This window comes from Oculina patagonica, chromosome 6 (assembly GCF_052425735.1).
Source record: "Oculina patagonica isolate OP01 chromosome 6, crgOcupat, whole genome shotgun sequence".
NCBI lineage: Eukaryota > Metazoa > Cnidaria > Anthozoa > Scleractinia > Oculinidae > Oculina > Oculina patagonica.
The window spans coordinates 11,588,759-11,611,293 of record NC_135763.1 but is presented as its reverse complement, the minus strand read 5'-3'; the positions used below and the strand labels follow the sequence as shown (position 1 = coordinate 11,611,293).

Here is a 22,535-nt window from a genome sequence, read left to right as displayed (position 1 = left end):
CGTTAGGTTTGTTTGTTTTGTTGCCCTAGGCCTCGGGGCCAACTTGGAATTATGATATGGATTAAAATTAATTTGATGTTGACTCACCTGTTTTTGCCGATCGTTTATCAAAGGTAATATTATGAGCGCCAGATTGTTGAACAAGATGTAGTAATCTAAAATCACTTTTGTCTTAAAATAAAACAAAAAATAAAGAAAAGAACAAGTTTAATCAGGACTTCCTTCCTCAATTTGTCACTTACACAAAGTTTAGTTTTAGATTGCTAGAGCCACCGTTGCGCGACTAATCCTGACTTCATTTGTGTATTATTTAGTGATTAGAATTACAATATATGCCTTGTCACGCCAAAATCTGACAGGAAAGGCAAGGGCCACTTGTGACGAAGTGAGCATTTTATTTCATCACGATCATCGTTGCCATGAGCGGTTTGATGTCGTTGTATCGTTCTGTTGGTGACAACAATGGAAAAGGTTTGAAGGTTTTTTTGGTAACGTTGTCCATGAAATATTTCACCATATAGCAAATAGGCAATTTGTGGTAGCCATTTGATGATATATAGAACCGGACAACGTCTTCTTATCGTCAATATATCTTACATTGCTCAGTTCTCGTTTGGTATAGACGGGTGAACAACAAGGTTATTCTTCAAAACCCGTTACTTTTACGGTTTTATCAGACAGTGTTAAAAAAACTCGTGTTTCCGTTTGTGTACACTCTATGGCAACGAAAATTCAAACATGAGGCTTGCATGTGCGACATTGAGAATTTGAACATAAATTAAACATCAAAGTTATAGTTAATTAACAGAGCTTTTATAGAGTCCTTTTATAGGGTAATAGGGTTCTTATTTAGTGTATATGTAAAGAAGTTCATTCTTCATTGTCATAATATTTCCAGATTTCGAGAAGTAATAACATTCAATTATAAAGAAATCAAGTAGCTTCGAGTTGTTGCATTCGCTTGTCACTCAAGCGTGAAAGAACTAAATATGCCTGTGACGTAATTAAAAGCGACAAAGCTTGAATAAAATGAAAAACAGGAAAGGCTAAAAGGTGAACGTTTTTAGTGTAATATTTCCCGAGATTAAGGTCGGTTTTTAAACGTTTTGTTTTACTGACGAAGCAACCATGTGCTCAATCGCCATTTTCGACTGCCTACTTGATGTCTAGTGGCACTGAAAAGTCAAACCATTAAGCAGTGCAAACGTATTCTCAGTTCAACAAGCTAAATACTAGTTGAACATTCGCGAATAACGATGATAATTTTTTAATGTTGATTCCTCCTGTGACTGTTCTTTTGCCTGCCTACGTTCAGATGTTTCCTATTTATAATTCCTGCTTATATGAAACGATTGTCTAATCCTGATTTTGATCCTTGATTTACTCTTAACCGCTCTTACAGATTTTTCTAAAATTTCGTCAACAGTTAGTCACTCTACTAAACTTTAACATATCAAAAAAATAATACCAAAAGTCAATCTAGATTTCGAGAAAATCAAGTTAGTTTGAAAACAAAAGAAAACGTCAATACCGTTGTTATGGTAACCTTTGTGACTTAATGACCAGTAAAAAATAAAACTTTGGTCATATTTGATCATTATAGTGTATTATGGCAAAAATCGAACATTGGCTTCCTACATAATTTTCAATTTTAAAACGACCACCTTAGGGCTAAGAAAAACTGCATCGAGCCTCCTTAATGCCATAGCCTTAGTGATCCAGGTAATTAAAAAGCGAAAACAGTTAAGGTTGCTTAGTCCATCATACTTGGATGCCAACTTATATTATAAAATACTCAGTTACATGGCGAACATATTACACGTACAGCTGGCAGTGTCACACGGTATTATTGACACTCAGGAAGAATAACCATGACATACGACATGTTTATTGTCGTGTACAGGTAACATGTCCTTTAATAACATGAAAAATTCATTCAGCTTGGAGAAGGATGTGTGATACGGCTGGGTATATTTTGTCGTCTTCAGAATGATTTTTTCGTTCGTATATATGAGGGCTGAATGCCCAGCAATATCAAATAACTTCCGAGTTACGGAATCACTTTTAAAATTGACTTGGATTTTTTTGGGGTCTGATTTTTCTGAAAGTAATTTTTAGTGCTGGCCCCATTTTTATCATGATCAGCGATAAAAAAGAATTGTTATAATTCTTGCATCGATGAAAAAATACCTTATTTTTTAATCCTTAATTTTTTTTTGGTCTAACAGCTAGTGCGCTGGACTCCGGCCGTAAGGTCTGGGTTCAAGCCCTAGCCGGCGTCATTGTGTTGTGTTCTTGGGCAAGATGCATGCTTTAGCTCTTACAGTGCCTCTCTCCACTCAGGTGCATAAATGGGTACCGGCGACTTTGATACTGGGGTGAGCGGGAGAGGGGAGTGGGGTGATCCTGCGATACTTTAGACTTCAATTGCATGAAGGGAAAGTGCAAAAATCGGAGATACGCCGGCCGTATGGCTCAAATGCGGAATGTACCTTACAACGCCGTAATCAAATGTGTTGTTGCCTGCAGATAGCCCACGGTCGTCGTCAGGAGGTACACAGAGAAGCAACATATCTCTGTCGAAAGTTGAGCCATGGACTGGGACTGATAACGAATCTCTGGAACTCATCTCCAACCCGGGAAGCGGTAAAGGATCACGAAACTTAACACAACCAAAGAAAAAAGAAATTCAACCATTCAAACCAGCTGAAAATGGTTTGTTGTACTTTGCTAACGAAGGCTTACCGAGTATGGAAGATGTGAACGCCTTAGACAGTGAAGGTCTCTCTGCTCTTCACCGAGCTGTGCGTTTTGATGATTTCACAGGAGTAGGTTCTCTGTTGGATAATGGTGCTGACGTCAACCTTGCGGGAAAGTCTGGATTTACACCCCTTCACGCTGCTGTCAGGTACGTTCATGAGCGTACCCTTTATTGTTTGCTTATGCACGTACTCTTAAAAGGGGCAACGAGGGTGCTTATGTTTAAGGGGTTTGGGGAACATGGAACAGGCGAATTTCAACTGAGGAACTGGGAAACAAAGGCAAAATTTTGTAGGTTTCTGGTGAACTGCCCACCTACCCGTCCCCAAACCTAACATTTTGCCCAAAGCGATAAGTAAGGGTTAATGTTAGGTTTGGGGAGGGGTAGGTGGGCAGTTTCCCAGAAACCTACATTGATCCAAGTATTCCATGGAACAAGGGAAAATGAAACAGTTTTGGGACCACGAGAACAAAACGCTGTGAAAGGGAGGACAACAAAATTGAAATAAGAAAAGTAAACGGCAGTTAGCTCACAATATTGTTTCTGCACCAATATGTCGTCAATTGTTTATATTTGCTTGTTTAACTAGATATGAGTTATGAATTACACTCTGGGTAACTGAGTACTAAGCCAAATTAGCAGGAATTAGGAACACAGTCGCCGTGCCAGTCAACTCGTAGTGATCGATTATCGTTTTTATCGTGTAATTTCTTTTTTTATTATACTGATCACCGGTCTGATACCAGCGTCTTCCTTCCTGAACTTCTCTGATCGGTCTTTCAGTTTTAAATTTGATTGATTGATTAAAATTAAGCTTTAATGATCATCATCATCATCATCATCATCATCATCATCATCATCATCATCATCATCATCATCATCGTCATCATCATCGTAATCATCATCATCATCATCACCATGCATGCATGCAACGACTAGGCTAAATATACCGCAAGGAAATGATCTTGTTCTCTTGCTTATTACGTACTGCGGCGATTTATCGTAGTAAAATGCAATACCTTAATTATGTAACTACAGTGCTATAGGCAAAAGTAATGCAAACGAACATAGGCGTACGGTAATTATTGGGCCCTGAGGGGGAGGGGGGGAGCTGAACCATTTGCCCAAAAAATTATAGCAAGTTGCCCAAATTTTTACTAAATAGTAAAAAAAACAAGGATCATACGATGCACTAACATAGGCTACATATGAAGTGAAACATTCTTTATATGAATCTATCATAATTTAAGGAGCTCAGAAAACAAGTAATTGAAAGAAATAGTTGTCTCTGCCATTTCGACGGCCGAAGATATCAATGATACGACCTAGGCAACCACTGTATTGTGTGAATTTAACTGGTTTTACCACGTCGACTTCAAGTTAAAAAAATATGTATTTCTTAAAACTTCTTTAAAAAATAGCTTTGCCCAAATTTCTCTTGCTGCCCCCAAAATCTGAATTTCCCCCGGCCCGTATGCTCATGCAAACGAATTTCGACGGGAAATTTCAATGCACGATGTTATTTTGCAGCAATCAGTACAGTAGCCTTCCGAAAGATTCGCTGAAATTTCGTTTTGCAGTTAGTTCGTTCATTTGCGGGAAAAGTCCCGTTTATTTTGTCAAAATTCGTTTGCATTGTTTTTGCACAGTACTGTTGATAATGACGTTTCACTTGCTGTGAAGCAATATTTGGTGTAATATACAATCTTCGTTCACTGTCAAAAATCCATGCGCGCAATTGGTTAAAATAGATCACGTGATTTTGCTTTACCTGTCGTCAGCAAACTCCGACAGTGCAGTATTGACAATAACGCACAAAATCGTGCATTATTGAAAATGTCTTCAGCTTCAAGGCTTGTAGAAGTGAAAGAAACATATATTCCTCAAATTATCAGCGATGCAATACCAAACAAAATTGAAGAGGATAACAACTTGATGCACTTTTATGTTCAAAGGTAAACTGCAGCTCAATAAATACATTTTTGTGTGCGATTGACTTGCTTACAAGTAGTTGCTTGATTGTGAAAGCCATCGACTTGCTTTGAACAAGCTTCTCGCTGACTGTATTTATGAACGACCACAGCAGCTGATGAACGATTTTATGAACCATTTTAAGCTTTATTTCTGTACGGCTTATTTCTGATTTTTATATTATTGATGTAATCCCGTGTAATTATGTACTACTACACTTCTTATTTTTAAACATTTAGCTTATAGTTTAAAGTTCGTTAAGTCGATGTTCGCTTGTAGTGTACTCAGATTGTATATTAAAAGGGTTAGAGTCTGTCCGTTCGTGTTTTGTTGACAAATACACGCACTTGCTGGCCTCACAATGAACTCGAAATTTTCAATACTGTATTGAAAATTCCTCGTTCATTGTGCGGCCAGCGCGTGCATGTATTTGTCAACAAAACACTCACTTTAACCCATAATTATTATATTTTTTTAAAGGTTTGAGAGGGTGGAAATTGCTAAACTACTGCTACAAAGAGGAGCTGATCCATTAATAGAAAACGATAGCCATCTTACACCGCTTCACTTAGCTGCTCGAAGGGGCTTTATGGAGTTAAGCAGTCTCCTGCTGAAAAATTCCACAGTTCAGACCAGCTCTTTGGACCGTGGTTCCACTATTCCACCGTTCCACTTCGCTTGTGGGGGTGGAAGTCTAGAGGTATGCGAGCTGTTTCTCAAAAGCGGCGCTGACATTACTTCAAAGAACTTAAGTGGTGGCACGCCTCTCCAGATTGCAGCCTGGTGCGGCTATGAAGATATATGCCAACTTCTTCTTGAGACAGGTAATCATTTGTTATCGTTGTAATTAACGGGGAGATTTTACGCTAATTAATTCCTGGACGTTTCAACGGTACTTCTTTGAGTCGACGAATCTAGCAAACTATGACCTAATCACCTAATCACGGCAGCTCAACGCACCTCACCAATGTACCATCTTTGTATCATAGCGGAGCTCCTTAGCGGCCCGCAGGGCCGCAGAGCGGAGCCCCATACCCATAAAAAAGCACAATAAAATAAGAAAAAAAAGCACAAATGCAGGAAAACCTTGCCTCTCAGTTTTCATGGTCAACATGGATAGCGGCATGGTTCGCGGGCGCGTACGAACGTCGTACGGAGTTGCGCATCATGGCCGCCATAGTTTGATGGTAGAAATAGTGAAGCAAGAAAGCCGTATAAAGGCGGCCGTATAAAGGCGGCCTTTAAAATTTAAAGAGGTTTGAAAAGAAAAACAAGAAGCAATGAAACAAAATGTGGCTGTAAATTACGTGTAGACTGAGTAATCGACCGCCAAAAAAGTGGACATTGAGAGCCATAATCGATCGATGACTTTCGTGTCTATCTGTAAAGCCAGCATCGTACATGAAGGAGCATTCGAAAGCTAAATCGGGTTGATAGAATAAACAAACCATTTTATTGCTACGGGGTAAAAAAAAAAAAGAAAAGAAAAAGAAAAAAAAAACTCGACCCTCTGGGACTTGAACTCACGACCTCCGGATCCGCAGACTGGCACCTTACCGATTGCTAGAAAGCAGATAATTTACTGTACTCTAAAGTAATTTTTCGTGCCATGAGTAATGATTTTGTACCGCTTTAAGATTATTATTTTTGTCGTACTGCTGACATTCAGTTGTTTAACCGTGAGCTATTTAAATTTATCTTGAACCTATAAACCGCCATAAACATTAGTACTTTGGCCGCTTATTCACTAGAATCAAAACATTGTAAGCTCCAGTGAAAATTAAATAAATGGGGAGCTCCGCTTTTAGGCTTGCCTAAATCTATATATTATGTTCGTGAGAAGATGAAAGCTTATTCCTTCTCATTTCTTTTTTCACTCCCATTTCACGCTAGTAAATGACCTTATCCAACATGTGTCTCCGTGACTTTAGAGCACCCGCCTGGTGTTTGGAAGGTCATGATTTCGAATCCCGTTGTGGACTCCCATCTTTTCTTTGTACCATGCTTGTTACACGATGAACATTTCATCCTTGTAAATTGCTTTTTTGTTTCTACAAGCTTCCAAAAGGTTGTCCTCGGTAAGTGATTTTGTCAACGAAAAAGATGGGGAAGGTTCAACAGCCCTTCAACAAGCCTGCATTGGCGGTCACGAAGGAGTTGCTGACTTGCTTTTACGACATGGCGCGGACATGGAAGCCATTGACTGGGTGGCAGGCACCTCACCACTTCATTTAGCAGCTAAACATGGTCACCTGACGTTGGTGGAACTTCTTATCTTGTATGGGGCTGTCATTGACGGTAGGGATGGCAGCCTGAGGACGCCACTGCACAGGTAAGGTCATGAATTGCGTTTATGTTTTGTACTTAGCTCGGAGTGTCCGCCCACAAAGTTGAATGTGCGCTAAAGAGATCTATAAGGCAGAAGTTATATCTCTGTCCATCGGAATATATTTGTTGTAAGTTTGGTTTGAAATTTATTTGTGTTATCCACTGAATATTGATTTACCCACACATTTTTGTTTCAAGTGATTTTTGAAACATGCCTTACGCCCTGGAACATCCAAAACAAAGAAAAGCCAAGCTTGACTGTTTGAAGTCGCTTGTTTTGTCGCACTTCTTTGCCACCAAGAATAGCGGATTTTGTACCATGTGATCGTTTGCCATAAAAGGACGGCCCATTGTTAAAATAAATGACATAAAACTCGTTGAAATGACAATGGTAGAGATAGAGATATAAAGATATAAAGATAAAGATAGAGAAACTGTATACTTAACGGAACTGCTAATCAAAAGAAACCCTATTTATTTCCTATTACGACATACTTTGGTTGTATAAATGTTTGAGAAGACGAGGCGGACTTCGTCTCAAGCGGTTAAAGCTCAACTGGAGTTCAATAAACGTTCAATAAACGTTGTTGCTGTTGTTGTTGCTGGAGAATTGGCCGGGGGCGTCACAATGTTCCTGGACAAGACACTCTCTTTTTAAATCAAGGACGATCCTGACAAAGGTGATGGGTTTACCTGACATTTGAGTAACACCTCACCCAGGGAGAGCAGTATCTCTCCTATGTACTTCATGCCACGGAACCCAGTGCAAGCTCTGGAAGAGTGGGACAGTTAGGCCTTATAGTGTAACTTAACCTTATCCTGAAAAGTTTAAGGAATGTTTTCATCCAAAACTCCATGTCCAGAATAATATTTGTTTTATTTTGATAACTGTTTAATTCTTTCTCCAGTGCTGCAGCGTTCAATCACGGTCGGATAGTTGAGCTTCTTTTGGAGAATGGAGCAGATCCAGAGGCCAAGGACATGTTATCGATGACACCATTTCTGCTTGCAGTGACATTCGGAGCAAGCCAAAGTTTAAAAGTTTTGTTGGACCACGGAGCGGAAATAACAGCAACCGATTCTTCACTTAGCAGTTGTGTTCATTTAGCGGTTAATTACAGGAAGGCAGAGATGGTGAAAATGTTACTGGAAAGAGACAAAGAAAAAGTGTTACCACTAAAAGACAAACACTTGAGGACAGTGTTTCACCTGGCAGCTGGTCTGGAGGATTCAAAGGTATAAGTATCTGTTAATGGCATTGCGAGAGCCTACTTAACCCTATTCAGACCGGGCTTTTTTGGGAAGATGACGTCACAACACGTGACAATTACATCATGATGTCCAAACAGCCGCCATCTTGGATTTCGAAATTTTTCCAAAACGTCAGAAAACCGCCCAAAATTACTGCAAAGAACTCAACATCAATAAAACTGTGCTAAAAACCATAAAAAGGTGAAAATAATTGCATTTAAGTTATTTTTCATTAATAGAAACACGAAATATACAAATTTGGGAAAAGATGCCTGTCAAAATGCCGTTGCCGTGGTAACGTCACGTATCTGACACAACAACCTGTTCTACAAAATTATTTCCAGATACATTTTACATAAACTCGCAAAGTTTGGCAGCGTTTGGTTGAAACTTGTAAAAGTTATAGGCGTTCAAAGTCAGCGCGGGCACTTTCCGCCCCCCTCCGGTCTGGATAGGGTTAAATATTGTCGAGGTATGTACTTTTTGTACAATTAGTACTATTACGTCCTCAATGACAAAGCTTTGCTGGAGTGAGCCTTAACAACAGAATTGTCGCTACGAACACTTCATTGAAGATTGCTTTGATCGGCCAGATCAGCAGCCAATTTCGCGTGAATGTAAATGTAAGATTGCGTGCGTAACAGTACCACATCGTTATCGTACATACGTCACACATCGCACATACATGTGCGAGTGTTTAAAAACACTGGCACATGGTTTTTTATTATCCTCCTCCGAGTTTTTTTTAAATCGTACTGTTTTTCAGTCGACTCAAGGCAATCGAAGAAACTATGTTGAAATAGTTTATTTGTCAAAGCCAATTTAAACAAAATCATTAGACACGTTAGACCCGTAAGTGTTCCTTTTCATCGATGAAAAACGTAACTAAGCTTAGCCCGGTGTGTGCACACGAGTTTGCTTTATTTTTTGCTTATAATCAATCAACAATTTAATTGTTTTCAAACATTTTTGCAGAAGTGTACCAACGAAATAAAGGTCAGTTGTAGTTGTCGTCTTGATAACTTAACTTCAAAACCAAATTTGGAAAAAGATTACCTTTCTTCACCGTGTGTCGATGTAATAATTGTTTTTTCAATTCCATGTTTTCTGATTCTAGATCTTAGAAATTCTTCTACAGGAGAAATGTAAATTAAACGAGCGCGATGTAAACGAGAGCACGCCTGTTCACATTGCGGCAAAAAATGGTTCAATTCATTGCTTGGAGGTTCTTTCTAGTTGTGAAGGGTTTTCATCCTTGTTGGAAGATAGAGAGGAAGATGCAAAGACGGCTCTTCATTTGGCTGCCGAGAACAACCACACGTGAGTAACGCTACTTATGTTGAGAAAAATTCACCAGGCCTTCTCAGGTCCCCGCTGATTGACATGATGTTATTATTACCAAGCCTTACAAACATTTCGTCTTTAAAGGAGCATTGTCACGATGTTTTAAGTCATTTTTTTATTAATAGTTGTGTTATGTAGGAAAACAACAAAGGAGTAAACAAAACGCGAAAATAACCAAGGATGGTTTCGTCTCACGAAGATTAAGACGGATTACGACTTACAAACTTGAAAAAAACTTGCCAGTTTTTTCAAGATGAGTTGTCCGTGACTGAGCTCCTTAAAATTTCAGATGTTTGGGTGTGGAGCGGATAAGGTTTCTATGTCAACAACAACCCCGGCCTGGTAACGATTAATTGGTTAAAGCAAGGGTCCATTAGAGGGATTAAACTTGTTACCTTGTTTATTTTAATTTCAGCAAGACTTGTGAGTTCTTAATTTCAAAGGGCTCAGACGTGAAATCAAAGGACGTGAACGGTTGCACAGCACTTCATTTGGCAGTTAAGGCTGGTTCATTTAAAACAGTTGAAGTTCTGCTTGGCTGTCTTTTGCCTAGTACTCTGGAACAGAAAGACTACAAGAACAACACACCACTTCATGTTGCATGCAGGCACAATCGTCGTGACATTCTAAAATTCTTGTTGGACAAAGGAGCAGATGTAACCGCCAGAAACGATAGGAACATGACTTGCCTTGACGTCGCCATTGAATGGGAAGCAGGTTCGGTAGCCAAGACACTTATAAGGCATGAAAGGTACGTTTTCAAAAGGGGTGTGAGGTTTTTATAAAGGTTTTTACCGTTAAGCGTCAAATTTCCCACATATGTACAGTTCAAAAACCGCCACATTTTGTTCTTCCTAAAACCCAAAATTGCTTTAGTTGTCCCCTTAAGACCGCGAATGCCATAATTTCTTGACCGTAAATCGCCAAATAAATACGAAAGTACCCGTAAACCGACCCTCAAAATGAGCTTAAACCTCCAGAATGTTAGGATTAAAAAAACGTTGGTGAATAATTTAGATGCCGGTAATTAATAACAGTGGTCTTAAGGATGTAAATGACCCTCATTATTATATCTCGCTGTCAATTAACCATCCATCGGCCTATAATTATACTTCTTCAAGATTTTCTTTAAACAACGCAGTTTCGTTAGTCAACGAGCACGTAAGAAATTTTTCTTTGTTAATATTTCTCACCCAATCTGACTCCTTGAGAGTTTTCAATTGTAGATAAGAACTTTAGGATGCCCTATCTATGTTCATCATGCTGAAAATTGTTATTTTACTTAGGTGGGAGGAGGTGCTGAAGAATGCGCTCAGCGATGGTTCTTTCCCAATGCAGAAACTGATAGAAAAACTACCGGATGTCGCAGAAATTGTTCTTGATCAGTGTATAACCTACAGTCCCCTCCCTCCTTCACACGAAGACTTTTCTGTCACATTCAACTTCATTCCTTTGGATCCAGACGTGAATGCAGAGTTCGATAAGTACTTTGGCCCTGCAACTATGGCAGTGTACCGGCGAGAAAAATTGCTAAATCACCTAGTTACTCAAGCTCTGCTACGATGGAAGTGGATGATACTGGGCAAGTTTGTCAACATCTTCAATACTGTAGTATTTGCAGTTTTCGTCATTTTGTTCACGAGTCTCGTGGTCAAAGAAAGGGAGAAAACGAGTTTCTCATTCATTTCTTCTGAAGCAACCCCGGCAGCAGAAGTTAAAAGCAAATCAAGCTTTGAGAAGACAGTACCTTATGTAATACTCATATTCTTGGTCTTTGAATTTTTCAAGGAAGTAAGTCAAGTAGTGTGGCTGCGGTTGTCGTACTTTAAGGATCTCACAAACTTGATCGACCTGCTCATGTTTGGGATGGTGTGGACTTTCATTTTGCCTGCTATAACTGGAAAAGACTTGTATAGCTGGGAAACGAAGTGGACCGCTGGGGTAGTGGGATTACTTCTGTGTTACTTCAATTTGACGTTATCTCTTCGTCGTTTTGGTCAGCTTGGTTTATACGTAACAATGTACGTCGAAGTACTCTTCACTTTTGTCAAAGTCATATCTACTTTCCTTATCGCCTTGATTGGTTATACCTTGGCGTTTTATATTTTACTCAAGGAACAGGTAAGAAGTCCGAACTTTTTTCTCAATATTTGGTATGAAGAAAATTTCACGCGTAACGGTAGGCTTATATTGCAGCTGTATGTTCCTATTTCTAGTCCTTTCATTTGCCTTCCGATAGCTCTTCTGATCTGTTAATTAGCTCAATCCTCGAAAATCGTCTCTGTCTAAGTGTTAACTGGTGTATCGGGAGGCACGGTGGCTTGATCATCACTACACTGGACTCCGCATCAATTTGCCAGGACCAGGGCTGAACCAAAGTGACCAGGGCTGAACCTGGACCGCTTTCTATCCTCAGGGTAACGGCGAGTTTAACGCTAGGGTTAGCCATGGTATTGACTAAGATCCCATCCTGGAGGGAGGAGGAAGGTAAAAAATATTCCTGACGTGTAATGCCTCAATAAGCTCCGGTGCGTATGGGCCGGGTCAGTTTGGTCCGATCCCAAGTTTACCTTTAAAACATACCAATTCTCTCCACCCAACAATTGTTTGTGATATTAAACGTGACTTTCTCCTTTTAGGTTAATTTCTCAGAGTTCTGGTTTGCTATGGCAAAGATTAACGTGATGATGATAGGTGAATTGGATTATACAGACATGTTGGTCGAAAACGTTGTGAACAACCAGACAGTACCAGGAACAAATGTCCCGTATGTTCCACTGCCAACACTGACGTTTTGCCTGTTCGTAATTTTCGTTTTTATGGTCTCTGTTGTGCTCGTCAACTTGTTGGTATGTACATTCTTGGGGCTAAAGCAAATCCAACAAAACCCCGGATAACCTGAATTTATCATATATTGCTTATCCTTTGGAAAAAAACATCATTACCTATTAGATGAAAAAAAGCGATTTGTTTCTGAACAAATTGTTGATTAAGGTAACTTAACTTTCCTAAGCGAATTTAAAGGCATGGCATTTCAGTACCCTGTCTAGCTCTACCAGCAAGATAACACTAAAATGCTCGAACTGGCCCACTGAATATTATCTCAGCTGTCAGTTTATGAACAACGAAATATCGCAAATTAAAGGTTATTTTGTAATATAACTAAGTCATCAAAAAGACAGTAATGCAGCCCATTGCTGCGGCCCGGTGCTAACAGTTGCACTTGCTCCTCAAAGGTGATGGGCAGTTCTTCTTTGAGGCTTTCTTTGAAACTTCTCAAGTTGCTATAAAAATACCAATGTAGTTCCTCATTTCTTTTCAACTATAATTATTTCATAACGTGTCTAAAGTTTGGTATTTCATAAATGACCAACAGGTTGGTCTGGCGGTTGGTGACATCGACTCCATCCAGAGGACAGCAAGTTTACGAGCTTTGATAGACCAAGTGCTATTGGTTAACCACATGATGAAATCATACCCAAGGTTCATTGTGCGACGGATACACAAAAGCTCTCTGGAAATAAAACCAAACCAAAATAGTTTCTTTAAAAGGTGAGTTTTTTTATGTCCAACTACAGTTACTTGTATAAATGAGGTATTTGAGCGCCAAACAAGATTTTTTGGGGGGAGACTGCAGCCCCCCCGTGACCCCCCCATATTCCCGGCCCGTACGACTATGCAGCCATGTCCATCTTGGGAAAAAATACACCTTTCAGAGTTTTTAGAGAGTTAACCTCCTTTTACCGAAAATTTATGTTATCCTAGCTCTTGTGATAATTTGACTTTTTTATTACAAAGGGTTGCTCTTTCTGGTACTGATCTCTCCGATCGTGATTTTATGGATATGCTTCTAAATCACAAATCTGACGGCACGAGCACCTCAGAGGAGTGGTTTCAGTTTGAAAAGATGCGAGAGGAAAAACAGGAAGAGAGCATTCGAGAACTCCGGACCACTGTAGAAGCACAAGGAAAACTTCTAAAGGCAATGGCTGACAGGCTTAAAATATCGGAGTAGAATGGAACGGTACTGGTGTCAGGTTTCAGGCAGCCTGGAACGTAACCAGTAATTAAAATGAACTCGTACCGTAGCATTGCTATAACAAACTGCAAGGTGCATGGAGGTTAGCTAGCACGTATAACCGGTTTTAATGGTTTAACTAGAAGTTAACTTTATTTTGTAAGTTAATCGATCATGCGCTCTCAGGATAAGTAGAAGCGGGGTTCAATTTTATATATCGTTGTCCTTGGGAGACACGGCGGCATAAGCTAATAAAAATAAATTGCTGGGCTTAACCTGCAGTGGACTAGTATCCCATCCAGGGGGAATAACAATTCTCCCATTCGCGTTAATCTTCATGAACCAGAGTTAATGAATCGCCGGCACTGATGAGCCATTTGCTTCCTTCAGTCCTGGACCTAACTTATCTGTTTTTGCCGTGATTGCTTTTAAAAAGGAATTTCTGTTAGATTATTTTAACTAGCATGTATTACAGAAATCTGACGTCAGACTGTTTATTAAAACCTGTTTAATTATCATTTAGAGGTAACGTTTTTAGCTTACACTTGAGTTATCGTCATTGGCCAGATTCAGAAATTTCCTCATTCCATCAGGCCACTTAATGTGTCCCATTGCCTGCATCGCCAAGGTCCCACAAATGCCGAGTCAGCAGTTCATATCATATTACAACGTCTAAGATAGACAACCCAAAAAGCACCATGAAGCTGGATCATCTGAACTGCCTAGTTATGCATTGTCACAAATCGACACACCGGACACTGTTAAAGACATTTTGGGAAATTTGATTAGCGGGATGCGCTCCTCTTGGAGGTGATATGTGCTTGGCTTGGAGTAGGTTAGTCCCCCACGTTTCAAAGCGCCCCGTCGCCTCTCTATTATATGTAAATCAAAATGGTCTTACAATTACGGTGACTTACTACTATAGTTGTTTTACTGATATTGATTACACTGACTTACCTATAAATCGCCTCTAAGAATTCACAATTATGTTACATCAGTTTTCTGAGCTCAAAAGTATTTCCTACACTTGCAATCGCGTCATTTTCGTCAAAAATGGGCCATTTCCATGTTACCACTTGCTTCCGTTGACGGCAAAAATATAGGTAATACTGGCTCAAGACTTTTTTATATGAAAATGTTTAAATACATATTTATATTACGACAGTTAATAAACTGGTTTAACTTCAAAATTTCTGATTAAACCACTGATGACTGATCCAGACCAGCGGAATAAAAGCAGAAGGGCCTATAGCTATGGAGCGGGTTGTCACGTGGTCCATCAATTAAATTTTTATTGTTGACAATGAATGGATAAGCGCGTATTCCCAACTGCGCGCTTATCCATTCACTTATCTACTCTTATCCCTTACAACGGCACCTAGGTTTTATAAGCGCTGTACAGATGTTCGTCTGTATTCCTTTCGTTCCAACTCATAAATTGCACTGATAAATTGATCTGACCCACTCTTCATTTACACCAAGTTCTAGCGGCTCATCTTTTTGATAAACAATTAAGGCAATGAAACGATAAGTTCTTTAGGATTAGGTCGATAACCAGTTGTAATTATGCATACAGTATTTAATGCGATGATACTATCCACTCTACGCGCATATAACTGCAAATAAGAAGATTAGACTTAACAATAACAAGGTTGGCGAGACAAATTTGATTAGAAAATTATTTTCTTTAGACAGAAACCAGTTTTTCATTGTAACTGGTGGTCAGACCATGAGGACCCGCAGGCCTTAGTTACGGACGGATTGAGCGGCCATGAGCACACATAAGTGACCCGATTTCGCAATATTACACAATAGGCCTGTTGACAGATGACGCTATATGATGCTTCGAAAGCTTTGGTGAAGGAATGTTACACATCATTCACAAGTCATCACTTGACAACTTTCTAAATAGAAGTCCTGGCGTAATATATTTTTAGCAAGCAGGCGTAGCAGCGTTACATGTATTTATAAGTCTCATTAAAAGAAGGTGAAAAGAAATAAATAATGAATTCGTTTGCTTTCAAGAATGAAGTCCGCTATTATGCTTGGCCAAAACTTTGTCTTCGTTTTAATTTATTCTTTGGACTGAAGCTGCGGTCTCGCAAGCTGATGTTGTCAACACTTACGTTATGTGGATCAATTTTCGTTTCTGGCGGTAGAATAAATTATGTTTTACAGCGCGCGGACTCGCTATGGACATTGATCAAATCGGTGATCATTCGAATTCCAGCGAAGTTGAAATGGTGATTTACAGCGGCGTGCACGGGCGCCATCATTAAGAAGCTTTAAGATACTGCTAAATCTTTCATATGGTACTTGCGTACGAAAAGAGAATTGTTCTGTCGGCAGTAGAAAAGGTTTGTTGTGCCTGCATAAGCTTGCGTGCGGCTCTTCGCAATGTTGTGTTTCGATCAGATTGGCTTTTCACATCGATGGACCGGATTGAATACACTGTGTCCAGGTAAGTCTCTGAAGTCTGTTCCGTGCTTTGTTTTCAACATAGTCAAACAACGGAGCGGGTCAATTGTTCTACTCTGACTAATTATTATTCGGGCCTTTACTACTATCCGGTTTAGTGCTGCAATTTCCTAGTTATATGATCAGTAATGGAAGGCAGTTTCGCTGGCAATGAAACTTGAATTTCATTCACGTATATATCGATTGTCAAGCACTGCACGCTCAGATATATTAACCGTCCAGTGAATTGCTTATAAAATTTATCACTGAACCAGATACGCATAAAGATCAGAAAGATATATAATAATTTTTACTTGTTATTTTTTTTTTTATATTATTTGCTCCTTATGTAGCGCACCCAGCAACAGTAGGCAGGGTAAATGGAAAGTCTTTCAAAGGGCAAACGCATAAGGGACTATTATTTTATTTTTGTCAGAATGTGGGGATATTTGATAATGCCATACTGTTCTACAACTCCTAAGTGCAAGTACTTATCCAAAAGCAACAGAAACACTAGGTGGCACGCCCGTGATTCTGTGAGTTAGAACGTTATGGCATTATGAAACTTCCTCCATTTTTTCCCCGATTCTATCCAACTCCAAGAGGGGTTTTTACGGGGCAGGGGGAATTAGGGTTGTCCGAATGTGGGAATATTTGATAATGCCATGATTTTCTACCATACTCCTAAGTGCAAGAACTGCAACAGAAACACTAGGTGGCACGCCCGTGATTCTGTGAGTTAGAACGTTATGGCATTATGAAACTTCCTGCATATTTTTCCCGATTCTATCCAACTCTAAGAGGGGTTTTTACGGGGCAGCGGGAATTGGGGTTGTCCGAATGTGTGAATATTTGATAATGCCATGATTTTCTACCAAACTCCTAAGTGCAAGAACTGCAACAGAAACACTAGGTGGCACGCCCGTGATTCTGTGAGTTAGAACGTTATGGCATTATGAAACTTCCTGCATATTTTCCCGATTCTATCCAACTCTAAGAGGGTTCTTTAAGGGGCAGGGGGAGTTAGGGCTGTCCGAATGTGGGAATATTTGATAATGCCATGATTTTCTACCATACTCCTAAGTGCAAGAACTGCAACAGAAACACTAGGTGGCACGCCCGTGATTCTGTGAGTTAGAACGTTATGGCATTATGAAACTTCCTGCATATTTTCCCGATTCTATCCAACTCTAAGAGGGGTTTTTAAGGGGCAGGGGGAGTTAGGGTTGTCCGAATGTGGGAATATTTGATAATGCCATGATTTTCTACCAAACTCCTAAGTGCAAGAACTGCAACAGAAACACTAGGTGGCACGCCCGTGATTCTGTGAGTTAGAATGTTATGGCATTATGAAACTTCCTGCATTTTTTATCCGATTCTATCCAACTCTAAGAGGGTTCTTTAAGGGGCAGGGGGAGTTAGGGTTGTCCGAATGTGGGAATATTTGATAATGCCATGATTTTCTACCAAACTCCTAAGTGCAAGAACTGCAACAGAAACACTAGGTGGCACGCCCGTGATTCTGTGAGTTAGAACGTTATGGCATTATGAAACTTCCTGCATATTTTTCCCGATTCTATCCAACTCTAAGAGGGGTTTTTACGGGGCAGCGGGAATTGGGGTTGTCCGAATGTGTGAATATTTGATAATGCCATGATTTTCTACCAAACTCCTAAGTGCAAGAACTGCAACAGAAACACTAGGTGGCACGCCCGTGATTCTGTGAGTTAGAACGTTATGGCATTATGAAACTTCCTGCATATTTTCCCGATTCTATCCAACTCTAAGAGGGTTCTTTAAGGGGCAGGGGGAGTTAGGGTTGTCCGAATGTGGGAATATTTGATAATGCCATGATTTTCTACCAAACTCCTAAGTGCAAGAACTGCAACAGAAACACTAGGTGGCACGCCCGTGATTCTGTGAGTTAGAACGTTATGGCATTATGAAACTTCCTGCATATTTTCCCGATTCTATCCAACTCTAAGAGGGGTTTTTAAGGGGCAGGGGGAGTTAGGGTTGTCCGAATGTGGGAATATTTGATAATGCCATGATTTTCTACCAAACTCCTAAGTGCAAGAACTGCAACAGAAACACTAGGTGGCACGCCCGTGATTCTGTGAGTTAGAATGTTATGGCATTATGAAACTTCCTGCATTTTTTATCCGATTCTATCCAACTCTAAGAGGGTTCTTTAAGGGGCAGGGGGAGTTAGGGTTGTCCGAATGTGGGAATATTTGATAATGCCATGATTTTCTACCAAACTCCTAAGTGCAAGAACTGCAACAGAAACACTAGGTGGCACGCCCGTGATTCTGTGAGTTAGAACGTTATGGCATTATGAAACTTCCTGCATTTTTTATCCGATTCTATCCAACTCTAAGAGGGTTCTTTAAGGGGCAGGGGGAATAAGGGATTCGGGGAGGGGCGTATAATTTGGTAGTTCGAGTTTAAAAAGATTACATAATGCCATGATTTTATTTTGTGCTTGTTAAGAATGCACCTTTTGCTTGCTTCCCGTGTTTTTCGTGCGAAGACATTTAGAAAATCGATCGTTGGATGATATGGCTCACCAACAAAAGAATAGTATTGTTTTCTCTTGTTACGATGCGAATAGCCGCGGCGAGCTGTATTTTAATTTAATAGTTGACTAGTTTGGGCACTAAAATACGCCTTGCCGTTTTTTTTGTGTGTGTGAAAAGCAGATTTCGTCTGAATGAGTCGTCTAAAGGCGTTTACGTAGAATGTCTGAATAACCTCTCACAGTAACATGTTGTTGCATTCATACAAATAAACGATCAAAAGCCCCTTTGGGCTCAGTGTCTCGTGTCACGTTTTTCGCGTCTTTTTATTCATTATTCCATTGCTTGTTGGGGAATTTTCTGGCGCACAGCTAACTTGGAGAAAAATGTAGACTTTTCACTCAAGATGCATAATATTCCTCGTTAGAGCTTTATTCGAGGCGTGAAAATTCACAACACAATATACTCGATCGCTATTCTTGTACACACTCACGACAAGCTCAAAGAGTGTCTGCATTGAATAATGGATTGACACCTTAACGAAATGGGCAGCTTTTAATACGCGCTTATAATATAAATAGCAAACAAAAACATTGCGAAATCTTTTTTTTTCGATCGCTCCCTGCACTGTGCAGTTTGGGTTTTCAGATAATTTTGACGTTAGCGCGCGCTCTGCTTGCGGTTATTTAACGCGACACGTCTGCAATCAATCAACGTTTAAGACAAAGCCTGAATTTGATATGCGAGCATCCCGCATTGAAGAAAACGAAAGAAAGTTGCATCTGAAGTAACGCAGAATGAGAACAATTGATATAACTACTATAGAAAAACTGTTTCAAGCTTCAAGTTAAAGCTTTCACGCGTTGGTTGCCAGATAAACCTACAATCGCGGCTTCACGCCGTGCCGCAATGACTTCGCTGCGTGAAATGAACCAAAGTGAACGATAAACAGATTTAAACATTGTTTTAAATGATTTTTAGAACTGTACACTAATATAATCCGTTATTATTCAGCTATCCGGCTTACTGGTACAACTGTTATCATTCTCAGTTAAAAAATAAAATAAAAGCCAAATAAAATGCAAGCTGCGAACGTCGAAATTATCAATTAAGAGTGAAATTCACCTCCGCTGCGAGGATTCACACATTTTTGCGATTGTGCTATATAATTACGCATGGCGTCTGTAGCAACGTTGGCTTCCAACAGCGAACCGAAAAATGTCCTATGCGGGTCCTCATGGGGTTTTGTCAGTCAGAACAATAGGTGCTTACACATAACGGTTTTCGTAGAATATGACGAACGGGAAACAATACTTAAGTTTAGGTTCGTAGATAGTTGTTTAAAATAAAATACCTTTGAGTGGTAAAAATATTGAATCCATTTGACCACCCTGTTGGTATTTGTTGGATGAAAGTCAATGCAATTCACAACAACGTGTCGATGACTTGAAAAACAACATGTTCCAGCAACATGTCCCACATTTGAAAAGCGTGTGGAAGAGTTGTAAACATGTGCCTTGCTTTCTCGCAGTTCTTGCCGTTCTTCTGTGGATGAAGTCATGTTAGTACCAGTAACTCTGATTACTATTTACTCAGCAGCAAGGCTTATAACCACTTATTTAAATTCCATGCACATCATCCGAAAAGTCAACAAGAACGCCACAGTTTTTTAAATACGTCTTTTGAAGAGATGTGTCATAGCTTATTTAGTAAGAAATGTGAAATATTGTGATTGGGAAACGAGTTTCTAATTGAAATAATTCTGAACCAGTTGGAAACGGCCTTTGTTCCTGTTAACCACATGATCAAAAAAATTGGTTGGTGCTAACACCTCGTTTTTCACGGTCGAAAATGTAAGCAGCACACGCGGGGAAAAGAAACCGTAGAAGTGTTATTTGAAAGACAGCAAAACAAGTCTTGATACGCAACCATATAACTGTTAGTATTTATAAGACCATGTGCTAATTTTGACCTGCTCTTTTCATAAATAAGTGCTACCGGCCATTTCGTAAGTGCTAGCACTCATTGTTTTGATGCTTCGATGGAAGGTGACGACCGGAAGCGCAAACGGCCGGTCGACTAAAATAAAGTAACAAACAGTATCGCTCCTGCAAATCCATTTCATTTCAATGTACTGTAAGGGTCTATTAGGGACAAAGAGGTCATTTAAATGCACTCCCTTTCTTTCATCAGTCGTGATTGATTCTCATCAACTAATGGCAGCTGTGTTAGACATAGACTGCCTGCGGCTGCTCGATAACAACCTTCTGGTATCGGTAATAGTTTAACACCAGCTTAACTCCTTCAAATCAAGGCAACTTTACCTCTAATCTAACTGATTACAAGTAAAGGAGAAGAGTTTAAGTAAGGGTTCGAACCTGGACGACGTTTGTCTTGACGCGACTAGGAGTATTTCTACCAATCCCTGGATAGAAATTTAACCCATCCCAGGGTTATCACCAGGCATCTAGCTTGCCGATACCTATTCAAACACCTGCAGGATAAAAAGAGTCACAGTGAAGTAAAGCGTCCTGCTCAAGAACACAACACAATGAACCCAAACAGGGTTCGAGTCCGGACCACTTGACTGGGAGCTCGAGTCCAGTGCGTTAACTATTTGGCAATCGCCTCTCTCGTACTCAAACCCTGAAGATCGGTCTTTCCTACACCGGCTTGGTTCTTCCTTCACTTTCCAAATAAATTGAGAATACCCAGAATCGGTAAATCCTTACTTATTCATTCAATTTGCAGCTATTTGTGCTGCTACATCAACTGTGTACTTTGCACGTACATTCCAATTCCAATTCCAAATCCAGTTTCCGTCCTTTTTACATGCACACATTAGTGCCTTCACACCGTGATTGTCACTGTCATTTGATTTAATTTTTTCCACCGATAAATTGCGCTGTAAAAATTAATTAGTTGGTAATAAAATATATGTACCCCTACCTGGCTGAGCTTCACATGGATCGAGGCGCAAAATAGATCTAAATGAAGAGAGATTGCTGTTGCCTTATGTCCCACAGTGGACATAAAGAATCAATTAGTTAGTTTCTGGCTTGTTGTTATATTGGCGTACAATCATGGCTTGGCTGAAAGATTGTCCCCCAACTTTCACAGTTGCCCTCGAAGCTTCTTAGTGACCCCTTGGCCAACTATTCATTTTCGGATAAACGTTCGGCTTCGGGGATTATCCTCCACTATACCACCCGCCTGTTTACTAACTACTTACACAGCTTATTAGCAATGGGCAGTTTGCTTACAAGTAGATACACGCGGCCCACGTAAAGATGACTAATTGAAATGGGTTTAGTTTCATTTAGGTGGCTCCGAATAAATATGCAAATATCGATTTTTTTTTTTTAGACAACATGACCTGCTGTCGATTTTGATATTTTTCAAAAGCACAAGATCTTTTTCCCATTATAAGGTAAAGAAATTTAGAAATCGTTTACGTTTCAATACTCTGGGTGCAATACTCTACCACTTTCTTTCAATACCTTGTTCGACGGAAACAGTATATATTAAACTTTGCAAGAAACAAGGTCGTGTTCCTATTGTATACACATTAAAATAGAGTTACAATTCAAATCACTCCAGTTAACTAGACAAAACAAGTACTGAGACTCGAGAAATTTTGAAGCTTAAGCACTTTTAAGATAAAGTTCGATGTTTTACCAGGAAATTACAGTGAAATGAATAACTAGCAAATTATCTTTTACAGATATTTACGCCATTGCTAAGCTAGTAATCGTACCTTAATTGTCTGCTATCTAAGCCCAACCAAACTCGCAAAATCTTAGCACTTATTCCTAAGCTATGACAGATATTTGTCTAAAGAAAACTCGGATTGAATTTATACTTGAGACTGGCACATAAAGAATTC

The 22,535-nt window shown here is 39.7% G+C and overlaps 1 protein-coding gene across 1 annotated transcript; it reads left to right on the top strand.

The window, feature by feature from the left end:
• The first annotated feature begins 358 nt into the window (after positions 1-358).
• LOC144658667 (transient receptor potential cation channel subfamily A member 1-like) lies at positions 359-15,827 on the top strand. Its single transcript, XM_078519130.1, has 11 exons — positions 359-471; positions 2,530-2,908; positions 5,213-5,556; positions 6,791-7,064; positions 7,969-8,296; positions 9,429-9,631; positions 10,071-10,406; positions 10,942-11,776; positions 12,295-12,504; positions 13,032-13,207; positions 13,454-15,827. Exons 1-11 carry the CDS (start codon positions 420-422, stop codon positions 13,668-13,670), a joined length of 3,354 nt encoding a protein of 1,117 aa, XP_078375256.1. The 5' UTR covers positions 359-419; the 3' UTR covers positions 13,671-15,827.
• Positions 15,828-22,535: the final 6,708 nt, after the last annotated feature.

What these genes read in the sequence shown, in the direction of transcription:
- LOC144658667 (XM_078519130.1), top strand. Translation starts at nt 420, where the DNA reads ATGAGCGGTTTGATGTCGTTGTATCGTTCTGTTGGTGACAACAATGGA. An exon ending in CCCCTTCACGCTGCTGTCAG is followed by an intron (nt 2,909 to 5,212) that starts GTACGTTCATGA and finishes ATTTTTTTAAAG; the next exon opens with GTTTGAGAGGGTGGAAATTG. An exon ending in ACACTTATAAGGCATGAAAG is followed by an intron (nt 10,407 to 10,941) that starts GTACGTTTTCAA and finishes TATTTTACTTAG; the next exon opens with GTGGGAGGAGGTGCTGAAGA.